The sequence below is a fragment of the Oenanthe melanoleuca genome, chromosome Z, assembly GCF_029582105.1.
Source record: "Oenanthe melanoleuca isolate GR-GAL-2019-014 chromosome Z, OMel1.0, whole genome shotgun sequence".
NCBI classification, from domain to species: Eukaryota; Metazoa; Chordata; class Aves; order Passeriformes; family Muscicapidae; genus Oenanthe; species Oenanthe melanoleuca.
The window spans coordinates 41,017,067-41,029,721 of NC_079362.1; the positions used below are offsets into that span (position 1 = coordinate 41,017,067).

Here is a 12,655-nt window from a genome sequence, read left to right on the forward strand (position 1 = left end):
TTCTGTGCCTCTTTCACCCTTCTGTCATCCATGTATACACTTTCCCCAAGCTTTGTCTTGAAGTACCCTGCAGAAATAGTAAAGTTGAGAAAGAGCTACTTTAATTATAAGTACCACAGTAATGAATTCAAGTACACTCATTTATCATAAAGGGCTTCCCCATCTGTCTCTAAAGTATGCTCAAAAATGCTGCGTATTTAATAACATGAATGCTGAGAATTTAACACATTTTAGTTTTAAGCACTCCGTTTTGGCTAGCTTTTTGTAAGATTGTTCAACTGAATTTTGACTGAAGGAGCAGATTGGGGGCGGAGAGGGGAGTGTGTGTGGGGACTCTGTGTGTGTGTGTGCGTGTGTGTGTGTGCCTGTACGTGCGTGTGTGTGGTCTCTTCCTAATTTATTTGCACTTCAACCCACTGGGATCAAGCTGCAATCCCTGTAGGCAAAAGGAGATTAGGGAAAGCGACTGACTGTTTTTTCCCAGACACAGAAGGGAAAGCGACTTCTCAAGTACCGCAAGTTTTTCTGGCCACTGTACAAATTGTTCCTTAGTATGGAGAGTTTCCAAAAGACCTAATTAGCAACTCGCTACAAACATTTCTTTGCATTAGCTAATGATCCGGCTACACTTGTAAGCAAACAGTACCAACATATCTAATCAATGCAGAAAACCAACAGAATGCCTATTAAACATCTGGATGTAATTTTCTAGTTAGACTTAGAACAAAATGAAAACATATGCAGGTTTCTTTGATCTATGCCTCAACAAAGAAATTGTCGATAAAAAAAACACACTGGCCAGTCAATGTGTCATTTTCATAAAGCCCGGTCATTTCTTTTCAAATGTTCCCGGTTTAATTTTTTTGGTTTCCTGCAATCTCTAATTTTACCATATTGTGTGAAGCCAAAAGGGATTCTTTGGATCTGATTCTATTTGAGGTTTTACTGCTGCACAATCTGCTACTGACTTATTTTTCTTTTTTTTTTTTTTTTTTTTTTTTTTTTTTTTTTAATTCAGCTTGGGGATTTTTTAAGGGTGAAAGAATAAGAGAAGTGAATACAGTTCATGATAGTAAAATGACCTAGTGCAACTTTTTGAACATTCTTGCCTACAAGGAAAGCTACTAATTAAAAAGAAATCAAATTACTAAGAGGCTATGCAATGGCTATTAGCCAAAAGACAGCAAATAATTAGGAATGTAATTGCTTTACCCTGCTCATATCATTTGCACTTCACAAATAAATGAATATTTTAAAAGTGATATTGTTTTGCATGCCCTTATAATAATTATTCTTTCAACTGTATAGACAGTCACTAGTATGTACTGTATGATGCAAGGGGTTTTTTTTCTATTTCACCTGCACCACACTGGCATTAAAAACAAACAAACCAAACCCTAAGACAAACCAAACAGAACAACCCCCATGTCCATTAACACACGCATGTTTCTCTTATAGGTGAAAATGCAGTGATCTATCTAAAACTTTGAAAGCATAAACTCTATTGAATTCTAGAATTGCTTCCTCCATTGACTTGCTCTCACGATATAGAGAGTAGAAGAGTGGGACAAATCATACTAAATTGTTTACTGCCCACCTGCAGCTAACACCTAGTGATCAACTTTATCAACATCTTCCTTTTATCTGCCAGTTTGCACAAAGTTTAAAAATATTGCTTGTAAATAGTATGTGAACAGCGAAGGAAAAAAAAATTAACAGTGCATTAGACAGATCAACATAAAATACACAGTTTCGCTAAAGAATGTATGCTACATCTAAAACCCTTTCAGTATTTTTAACGCACATTTTGGACCCCAGACTGCTTTGCTTTTTCACTCAAAGTTCCACCTGCTTCCAGTGTGAATTTTCAGTACATGGCCAGTTTAGGATCAGGCCCCTTCTTTATGAGTTAGGAAGACAACACTAATTTTTTTATAGTAAAAAACAACAGACAGACCAGTAGGAGGGCAGTTAATACTGAAAGAAATATTTTTATTTTTTAAACATGACAGATATTTAAAAAAAAGTATTTTTAACCCATTTGGAGAACTGTGTAGAGTACATACAGTATTGTGGCAAAATGATCTGGTATAAAATACTACCTACTTGAATACAACACGCTTAGCCATATTTTGCTGCCTTTCTATGGTGTAAATAGTGAATATTGCCATGCAATGAGAATGTTCAGTTTCCTTGAATTAATCCAGATTTATACCCATGCAACAAAAAGAATTTTTTTAATGCTTTAATGAGCCAATGATGATGCATTATAAATTAGTTATACATCAGATAATGTTGGTTATTATTCCTGCTATGTAATGTCAGTAGCTCTCATTTGAAAAAAAAAATCCAGTGCATTTGATTCTGCTTCTGCTTGTACAGCTCTTCTATCTCAAATATAATGGATAAGATTCAAAATGCCCTTAAGTGTCTGATTCCAGAATCAAAGTAGGTTAAAAGCACTTGCTAATCAGAACCAGGAAAACAGAGCTTTTCTCTTTCTGTTAAAACATGCCTTGGACGTTTTAATGTTGACAAATACAGGTAACAAGACATTTCAACTTTCATGTAGGTGAGTAATTAAGAAATAAACAAACCCCTTTTGTTTATGTTCCAAAACACAGTGTTGTTTTAATGTCATATCTGTCAATATCTCATTAACAACTTGTGCCAGCAGGTTAAGCAAAGTACAGCGAAAGTTAGGTAAGTGTTACATTATTATAGACTCCATAGCTACTAGGTACACACAAAGTATATAATCATAGTTTGCATTTTTATGGCACCTTTCATCTGAAGATCTAAGTACTTTAATAAGCATTAAATAATTAAGCTTTTCATTGCCATGAACAGAGCAGTGAGTTGGCTTGTCCAAGACAAAGGAAGAGCTGGGAACAGAATGCCAGATTTTTAGCTTTGCTTATGCAGGTGGAACACCAGACAAGTTTACACTCCTATCCTGGGAACCACAATCTATCAAAGCACACTATCAAGGGTATTTTGCCTCATCTCTTACAAACCATTAAAAGACCACATATTTATTTATGTGTTCCCCAGAATGTATGCACATATGCACCATATACATAAACAGAAACACATACACATATATATGTACATCAATAGGTAGAGACACCATTAAATGCAGAGGTACACATGAACATAGACATGCACAAGAGATGTATCAGTGCTCACTGACAATACTCTGCAGTCCTGGAATGAAGTTCAAACTTCTCATTTCTTTTCAGAGGACTGAGACAGTTTCACTCTCTTTTGTGTTGGATGCTTTTAAGTAAACCTGGGCAATACAAAATATTTTGGGAATAATAATGGGAAGTTATCGCTCTGAATGAGTAAAGCTTTATCTTGATATTGTGAAACAATAAATTTCCTATAAAATTTTAAAAACAGACTGCTTTTCCTTTAGGATACAAGATGAAGCACAATACAATTCTAAGGACGTAATCTGTATCTAGTAAAAAGGTTAATGGGGAATCATAAGAAAATGCAGATTATACCATTACCCTTACCATGTTAAAAGATGGGATTCAACATTCTAAGACCTCTTTTTAGGTAGCACAAAAGTATATACCAACAGCAAAAGCCTGTCTTAAGACACTGTTTTAAGTCCAAAGGTATTTCACACTTCATTGTGGAATTTGGCTATGAATAAGGTGCTTGCTAATAGAGGATATGTTTTGCAGTTTACTTCCCACTGCAAGCTATGTCACCATTTGTCATCTCAGCAAGCACACACAGTCTGCGGAATTTGTTTGACCCTCATCTATTTCAAGTGGGCCTATAAACCAAAGTTATTGACAGCTTTCCTCTATCAGGCCCCTCTTAAAAAGAAGTCAGTTTTCCCCAAAGGACAACTTCCATCTGATCATAGGGTCATTCCAACCAACACAGCAGTTGGCGTGCTCTGAGCCCCGCAAGCACGCGGGAGGGTTATCCTTCCTCTCGGCCTTTTCCGTGGTGCGCTGTCGGCAGGTGCCACGGCCCCGCCGCTGTCGCCTGGCGAACGAGGAGGGGCCGTGCGCCCGACCCGCCCGCCGGACTGTCAGCGCGGGGAGCGGTGTGGATGGTGCGGGCAGTGCCGGGCAATGCGGTGCGGGGCCGCCTCACACCCGGGCGGTGCAGAGGGCAGTGCGGTGTGGGCAGTGCGGTGCGGGGCCGCCTCACACCCGGGCAGTGCCGTGCGGGCAGTGCCGTGCGGGGCCGCCTCACGGCCGGGCGCTGCGGAAGGCAGTGCGGACGGTGCGGAGGGCAGTGCGGTGAGGACAGTGCGGTGCGGGGCCGCCTCACACCCGGGCGGTGCCGTGCGGGGCCGCCTCACACCCGGGCGGTGCGGTGCGGGCAGTGCGGTGCGGGGCCGCCTCACACCCGGGCGGTGCGGTGCGGGGCCGCCTCACACTCGGGCAGTGCCGTGCGGGCAGTGCGGTGCGGGGCCGCCTCACACCCGGGCAGTGCGGTGCGGGCAGTGCCGTGCGGGGCCGCCTCACGCCCGGGCGGTGCGGTGCGGGCAGTGCGGTGCGGGCAGTGCCGTGCGGGGCCGCCTCACACCCGGGCGGTGCGGTGCGGACAGTGCCGTGCGGGACCGCCTCACGCCCGCGGCCCCGGCGAAGGCAGATGGGGGCAGCGGCGCGCGCAGGCGCCGCGCGCCCGCCGCCGCAGCCCCGCCCCCCGGCTCGCGAGCCCCACGTTACTTTGATGGACAGCTCGGCCTCCCCGCTCTCCTTCCCGCCGACCTTCCCCGCCCCCCCACGGCGCCGCGCGCCCCGCGCCCTCCCATTGGCCAGCCCCGGGCGCTCCCGCCGCTCCTCCGCGAAAACGCTTCCCAGCGAAAGGCGAGAGGCGGCGCGACTGCGGCTCTCGCCATTGGCCCGCGGGGCCGCGGTGCGTCACGGGCCCACGTTGGCGGCGGGGCCGGCGATTGGGCGGGCGCCCCCCCGCGCGGCGGCGGGGGCGGGGCCGCGCGGCTGGTTAGCCGGCGGAGTGTGAAACCGCGTGCTAATGTAAGCGGCGCGGGCGAGCTCGCCGTGTCCAGCTCGGCCACGGCCGCGCTCCGGTCCCGCCGAGCGCCGCCCGCCAGGCCGCCGCCTCGGCTTCCCCTTGCCCTTGGCCGGCGCGGAGGGGACGGGGCAAAGGAAGCCGGTGGTGTTCCCGTCCGCTCGGGTTCGGGTTTTTCAGCTGGGGAGAACTTTATCCTGGGTCGACGAGGATCGGCGGGCCGTCGCGGAGGAGAACGAGGACGAGGATGCTGCTGCTGCTGATGTCGCCGCGGTGTATGGCGTTCGGGGGGCTCTGCTGAGACGCGCAGCTCCGATACGCGCCCGCCTGTAGGAGGCTGTAGCGGTGCCGTTGCACGAAGGAGCTTCCCGTCTGATTTAAACCTCAAACGGACGCTTTCCTTTCTATATTTTTTTTTCTTTAAATCTTCCCCAGCGGGGCTTGTCGCTTGGACGCTAAGGCCAGCGAGCATCTTGAGGGGTTTGCTTTCCTTTTGTCCTAGGGACTTCTCTGCAACTAACGGAAGATCTGTTCTGCGTGTGTGGTACCCTTTCCTCTGCCCTCCAGCGTTTCGTGCATGTGCTATTGGAGCTGCTCCGATCGGGGACGGCTGTGCGAGAGCCCCCGCCCGCCTCCTTCCTCCTCCTCCTCCTCCTGCTGCCTTGCTCCCTTGTTCATCGCCCTGTGTCTTGCCGGTGGTTTGGCCCCTACGCCGACGCTAGGGAACAACGCGTCCCTCCCTGGAGACTTTTCCGTCCGCCCGGCTTGCGACAGTCCCGCCGCGGACACTGCGACCCTCTACCGCAGGCTGGATTTTCCCCTTTTGACAAGGGGCAGAAGTGGAGAGAGGAGTCGCCTCCGCTTGGGGTTTCCGGCCTTACAATCGCATCGACCACTTGCGAGTCCGTGAAAGGGATTATTCGCTCCCGCTGTGGGGCGGCTGTTGCCTCCCCCCGTGCCCCGTCGGGTCCCGTCCCGCCGCGCCCGGGCGTTGCGGGCGCCGCCCGCCGGTCGAAGCGCCGCCGAAGCAGCGCGGAGTGTGGTGACCGTCCCAAGCGCGGCCCGTCCGCCTTTCCCGGCCACCTTCGGCCCTCCTTGGAACGACAGCAACAAAGGGCGCCGCGGCTGGGGGATGTCCACGCGGCGGGGGCTCTGAGCCGCGCCTCGCCCCGCTGCTGCCCGCGGCGGCGGAGGGAAGGCGGCCGGCGGGTGTCGCCGCTCCCGTCCCCTTGGCGCACCGGGTGTGAAGCCGGGGCCGGGCGGGGAGCGTCGCCGCGAGAACCGCGCTGCGAGTGAGACCCGCCGCGGCAGGAGCCATGTTCCCCCAGAGCCGGCACCCCGTAAGTACGGCTTGGGCCGCGGGTCGGGGCGCGGGGCGAGGGACGGGCGGTCCGGAGCCCACGTCCGGCTCGCTTGCTCGGCCGGACGTGGGGGGAAAGGAGAGGAAGGCGCCCTCACAAGTTCATTCCCTCTGGGGTGGAGCGGCTCATCCTGCCTGCCGACTCGGCCCCCTTTACTTTTTGTTGCGTGGGCAACTTATTTGCCTTGGGAAAGAAGGCGGGGGGTCGCTGCCGGGCCGGGCAGCATCCACCGAACACAGCTCCCGGAATGAGGCTGGATGTGCCTTCGCGCTGGGGGTCGGTGGGGAGGAGCCGGCACGCCCGCATTCGTGTAGACGGTGGCGGCAGGAGCGGGTGGGTCGGAGCCGGAGCGCGGTTACCCTCGGCCCCACCGCAGATGAGGGACGGGAAGGTGGGTAACAAGTGCGCAGCGCCCCCGGGGCGGGGGCGGACCGGGCCGGGCGCTCTCTCCATCCCTCCCCTCCGGCCCGGCCGCGATGGGCAGCGCCGCCTCCTCTTCCCCACGGGGCGGCCGCGCAGTGTCTGAACGTGCATCTCTCTCCCGTGCCGCCACCGCTCCAGACCCCGCACCAGGCTGCGGGCCAGCCTTTCAAATTCACCATCCCGGAGTCGCTGGACCGCATCAAAGAAGAGTTCCAGTTCCTGCAGGCGCAGTACCACAGGTGAGCGCCGGCGGGCCGCCCCGGGACCCGGGGCTGGCGGCGGGTCCCCGGCAGGGCTCGGGGGGCTGCAGCGAACGGCGCGTCCAGGCGGTGGCGTGCGGCGTCGCCGGAGCCCCGCCAGGGACCCGACGGGCGGCGAGCGGAGCGCGGGCAGCCCCGGCCGGAGCGGGCGGCGCCGTCCGGGCGCACCGAGCGCCTGCGGGGGGGACTGCCCTGCCCTGCCCTGCCCTGCCCTGCCGTGAGCGGGCCCGTGCTCCCGGGGTGGCTGAGGAAGGTGGGCTGTCGAAACTGGAGCGTTCGGCACCTCTGTGCGTTTGGAAAAATACACTGTGCCTTGGGAACCCGTATGTGGGGAGGGGTCACTTCGGTATATCCGGAGAAGACCTGCGCCACTTCTGTGGCACAGCGCGTTAAGGAGGCTACTTCTCATGTTTGCTCATTTGTCTGTGGTGTAAATGCAGAAATTAATAAAATGCCACAAATGTCCTGTGGTTAAGAGCCAAGGAGGACGGTTACTTAGAGCAGTAACAGAAAGTTTACCAGAATCCATGGAAGTTGTGGGGTGTGCCCCTTGTTGCTGCTGTGCCCTTCAGAAGTTCTTTGTGGGTGTGTGTGGCTGCTGAATTCCTTTCAGCGATTTAAGGGACAGGTTCTTTCTGACTCTGGGCATCTGGTGTTAAGGAGCGTTAATCTTCATTGATTTTGTACTTACGTGCACGTGGAATATTTAGAGAGAAGTAAAAGCTTTACAGGTTTCCCAGTCAGAAATCGCTTGGTTTTAGTTATGCTTCCTCTTCCTTTACCTATGATACTGTAGTCTTATAAAAAATGATTCACTTAAGCCATTTATTGCTTAAGAAATACAATGTAGACTCTAAACATCTGATTTTGTAGTTGTAAGTTTAAAATGCTGCTTGCACACTAACTGTTCCATAGGATGCTCACAAGTACAATTTAAAAAAATCAGTTTGTTAGAAAACAGAGGGGACGTTGAGGCTGTGAAAGTACTTAGAATTATATCACTGCTAGTGATGAGACGTGCAAGTGCCAAATGCAAGTTATTTTTGTTTATGAAAACAAAAATGGAAAAGAAACTTGTCGGTAAATGATAGTCAGAATTACCAGTTTTCAAGCACTGGGCAAGGTAACATGTGCTAGAATGTATTTAAAAAAAAGAATTATATTCAAGTTGTAATTGTGAACGATGTTACTTGGCAGTCATTTACTAAATGCTGCACAGTAAGAAATGCCTCTATTTTATCTTTTTTACTCCTGAGAAGTGTTTCAGGGAAATTCAGACCCTGTTCTAACTTGTAAGTTGCAGCACTTAATAGGAGGTCTTTGTCAAAGTATGAAGGGTGGGTATGTTTAGATGCTGTAGTCAGTTCAGGCCTCATACAGCATCCATTAAATGTTCTTTAAGTTTTTTCTTTGGTCTTTTTATATTTCAAGTATGAATTAAGTCTTCTATATTGCAAGTTAGTTTATGAGTTTATTTTAATTAGCAGCTTCTGTCAAAATACAAATAGGGAGCGTAGATGTCAAAAAAATGACGTGTTACATTAAAACATGATCTATTTTGTAGCCTTAAATTGGAATGTGAGAAACTGGCAAGCGAAAAGACGGAAATGCAGAGGCATTATGTGATGGTAAGTATATTTGTTTTTTGTCTTTATTTCAGTAGATACCTCCTACTAATACAATGTAAGTCAGCATAAGAAAATAACGTATGCTCATTTATTTGCAGTACTATGAAATGTCGTATGGATTAAACATTGAAATGCACAAACAGGTAAGACATTTTATTTTCTAAGCCACAAAATCTGCAGTGTGTCTGGTGCATTTAAATGTAGCTGTAGTGTTTATGCTTAGATGACTGTATCATGTCGGAATCAATAGCCTGATTTGTAGCCTGATTAGTAGACCTTTGCCTACCTCCTGTCAGATGAGGTGTAGATTGGGTTAAGCAGCAATGCCTTTTTTGGTATTGGTCCTGAAAGGCTTTGGCATAAATAGGAAAGGTCTTGTATCTGTGGTTCTAAAAATGCAGCTCGGTACTTTACAAGTTTGGGGTTTTTTGGGTTGTGTGTTTTTTGGTTTTTTTGGTCGTTTGTTTTGTTACTGGTAGAAGCTCTGACATGTAGAACTGATCCTATGTCTTGTGTAGCATATGTAGTCATAGTTACTCAAATCCCTGCCTTATAAAGGTATGAAGAGATTAGTGACTTGGAAAGCTCTAGTTATGACTATGAGTTTGCAAGTTCCCATAAAATTCACACTTATGGCCACTATAATGGTGAATAAAAAGAGTATTGAACTGGAACAAGACACTAAGGACCTCATAAGAGAAGAAAAGCTAAATGATTGCACAGCCCAGAGGACCCTCAATTGAGTAGTCATTGTCTGCCAAATAAAGCATTAATGGCAGGGTGTAAGTATTCTGTAGATATGCTGACATTCACTTTTTCATCAAGATCCTAGTACAATAAGTCTTTCAGAAATCGATGGCCTCTTAAAAAAATTATCATTAGATGAAGTTGCACAGTTGGACACATTTCAAAGTGCAACAATACAATTCTTTCTTGATGTGTATGTGCTATTTCATCTAAAACTCTTGTTTCATTAAATTAAAGAGCATGGCTGACCGGCTAGGGCACAGCGAAGAAATTGATTAGTTCAGGCTTCAGATCTTCAGTATATTCAAAGACATTCATTAAGCAAGTGAATTACGGAGTTGAGTTTTGCTTTTGTAACTCTGAACTCTTTGAATTTTTTTTGTTTTGCTTTGTTTTTCCCCTAAAATATCATATTTGGTAAGCTGGCATTGTAATTCCATGATAGCTTTCTGTCTGCTAATCTGGGTAGGTATTCTTTAGGGTTTTGGAGGTATGCTTGTTTCAATTCAAAATCCCATTAAAGACAGTTGTATTATGACAACCTTTTTTTTTTTTTTTAATCACCAAACAACCAGATGAAAGAGCAATCTTAGTATTTGACTTAGTTCTGTACTGTAGCATAACTAACTTTCTTGTGGCTAGTGTTCTAGAAGAATGTCAGTTTTTCTATGAGGTAACTTTTCATAGCTTTGTGATTGAGACTTTTTGTGCATTTTTTCTCTTCGACAACTTCTTGGCATACTGTAATCTGTGAGTAAAACCAGTGTATGTATAGGAAGCTCATTTGCTGCAAAATGGATGTTATTTTCAGGAGGTCTTTGAAGAGAATGTGTGATTTCAGTTAGCGTACTAGGAATTAATTTTAGGTAAAATCAATTAATCCCACAGGATTAAAGTGGGTGAGAACTAAGGTTTCCACTTTGACCTTAACATATGTATAAAGGTTTAGTGTTCTGTATGTATGGCAATTAGAGTTATGTACCCAGTAGGCAGTGATACTTCGGAAGCTTTTAAAATTTATGACAGAGCATTATATCTGTGTTATTTGTAGTTGGAAAGAGTAGTGCACACTTGCTCAGTGTGTGCTGTTAAGAGAAGAATAGGCTTTTGAAGGTATAAATACATTTCTCTGGATGTGTGTCTCAGATGATATGCTTTTACATGTTAAGTAATTCTAATTTCTGGTAAAAGTAGCACCTTCATGTTAAAGGCTATTGATTTAGATGCCTGCAGTGAGAACGCCAAATGGTGTTGCAGTTCAGTATGTTGGTGGCCTTAGATTACAGGAAGCAAAAAGAAAAAAAAAAAGCCTAACAATGACATTCTTCTGAATTTCCACTGCTAACGATAAGTTCTGAGGAGGCTTTTGACAGATAGTAATCATAATTCTTATTAACTGGTGACGTCTACCCCCAAGGGTGTAGCCAGGCTCAAATTGATGCTTTTTGCTGGCTGATCACCAGCATGGCCTAAGTGCTCATTATGTTGTAGAAAGGGCCTTTGGAGCTCTCATTACGTTTGACAGGAATTCTCTCTAGGGGGAAACTGGGCATTAGCTAGACTCCTGACAGGCTGAAATTATTCCTGCTTTATGGCTTATAACCAAATGCTAGCGAGGCATCATCAGGGGACATGAAAAATTGTCATTTCTGACAACATCTTTGTTACTGGAAAATGCAGTGATGGGGAAACTTTCCAGTGAACAAGCTTTAACATTTTTAAGGTCTTCCTCCTATTTGGATGCTGTACTTGCTCTGTGTGAAACTCTTCAGACTGCTTAGGCTGCTGTTTGAAAAACAAAATTATATTGCAGCAGAGCTTATTTATGGAGTGTGGTGTGTACATCGCTGTTAAGGTACAGTCACTTAGATAAAATGAAGTACTTGCAGTTGGCCTCCATGTAAGTGAGTTTGAGTTCTTGTACTGATGGATTTGTGTCAGCAGTTCTGTCTTCATTTAATTTAGTAATCTGTTATAATTTAACTAAAATAAAGTTAGTCAGTACTTGAATGTTGTTATAAACAAACTTAACTGAGGTGAACTTTGCATACACAAACATCCTGTACTGGCAGAGCTTATCACTTGAATATGTTGCATTTAAGTCCAGAGGGACTTTCCAGAGGGAAAAGCTTCCCTTGCAAATCTAGCTCAAACCCTTTGCAGTGTTTAACTGCATGATGTGTGCTTAAATCGAGGTGCTGCTGTGTTTCAATCTGCAGGCTGAATAGTGGTCAAGAAATAATCCTTTTGACACATTTGTGTCTGGTTTAGATTTGGTTTTATTTATTTCCTTCTTTTTCTGCATAGGTTTTTAAACTTCTTTAATTTAGGAATTCCAAAGATTTTTTTTCTTAAGAGCACATTTTATGTAGACACTTATACAATGTTCTTAGAAATTATTTTAGGGTGAATAGTTATGGACGAAGTTTTGCATTCCTGAAACAGAAACAGCCACCTGAGGATTTGTTTAGGTAGATGTGGGTTGATTTAGATGTTGTTTTCATATGTGTCAACACAGAATGAATAAGAACGTTGTGTGGTCTTCAGTTTCTTTTCTGTGTTATACTGTCCAAGTGAGATTTTCCCCAATGTGACATCTGTGTCTGGCAAAGCAGATGAATCAACTGCTAGTGCCAAGATGAAGAGTTGGTTGGGTGTTAAAAATCCTGCTGTACTTAGATTTGCTGCCCTTGGCTCCTAGGGCACTGCGTCTTTATTTTCACCCGCTCTGCTTGTCATCTTCTGTCATAAGTCAGAAGATAAGGTTTCCTGTGCATTTAATGTCTAGATTGGTTAGGTGCAAGATTATCTTTTATTCATTGGCAGGCAGCCACAGGAAAAAAACCATCATCAGTGCTGAACCATGTGCTAGACTTATAAACTACTACAGCGTCTGGGTTTCTGCTATCCCAACAATTATGGCAAGGTTTCCTTCTCTTTGGGTGGGTCTTTTTGATCTCTGTGACCTGCCTGGAGGCAGACCTGTCATTCAGTAGCTTGCCTGTTGTAGAAAGGTATACAGACTCCAAAGCTGCATTGTGTTAACCAGTTGTACAGGAGTAACATGCCCGTTTTATCCTGGACTGTTCTCTGGAATCATTTCTAATGCTTCATGGCAAAGGACAAAGTCTTCTAATGATATCTCATTAGAACATCAGTCTTCAGGAGAGGGTTAAACAGGAGGGAATTAAGGAGCTTAGTTAGCTCTCTGCAGCTCTCGAGTAGGATG

At 46.5% G+C, this 12,655-nt stretch overlaps 1 protein-coding gene across 2 annotated transcripts in view; it reads left to right on the top strand.

Moving 5' to 3' along the window:
- Positions 1 to 6,261: 6,261 nt before the first annotated feature.
- LOC130265164 (transducin-like enhancer protein 1) overlaps positions 6,262 to 12,655 on the top strand; it is an 80,310-nt gene continuing 73,916 nt past the window's right edge. For both annotated transcript variants that reach the window (XM_056514033.1, XM_056514034.1), the window contains exons 1-4: positions 6,262 to 6,347; positions 6,930 to 7,030; positions 8,616 to 8,679; positions 8,778 to 8,822. In XM_056514033.1, the coding sequence (XP_056370008.1) occupies positions 6,324 to 6,347; positions 6,930 to 7,030; positions 8,616 to 8,679; positions 8,778 to 8,822 (234 nt within the window). In that variant the 5' untranslated portion in view covers positions 6,262 to 6,323. The remainder of the gene's footprint in view (positions 6,348 to 6,929; positions 7,031 to 8,615; positions 8,680 to 8,777; positions 8,823 to 12,655) is intronic.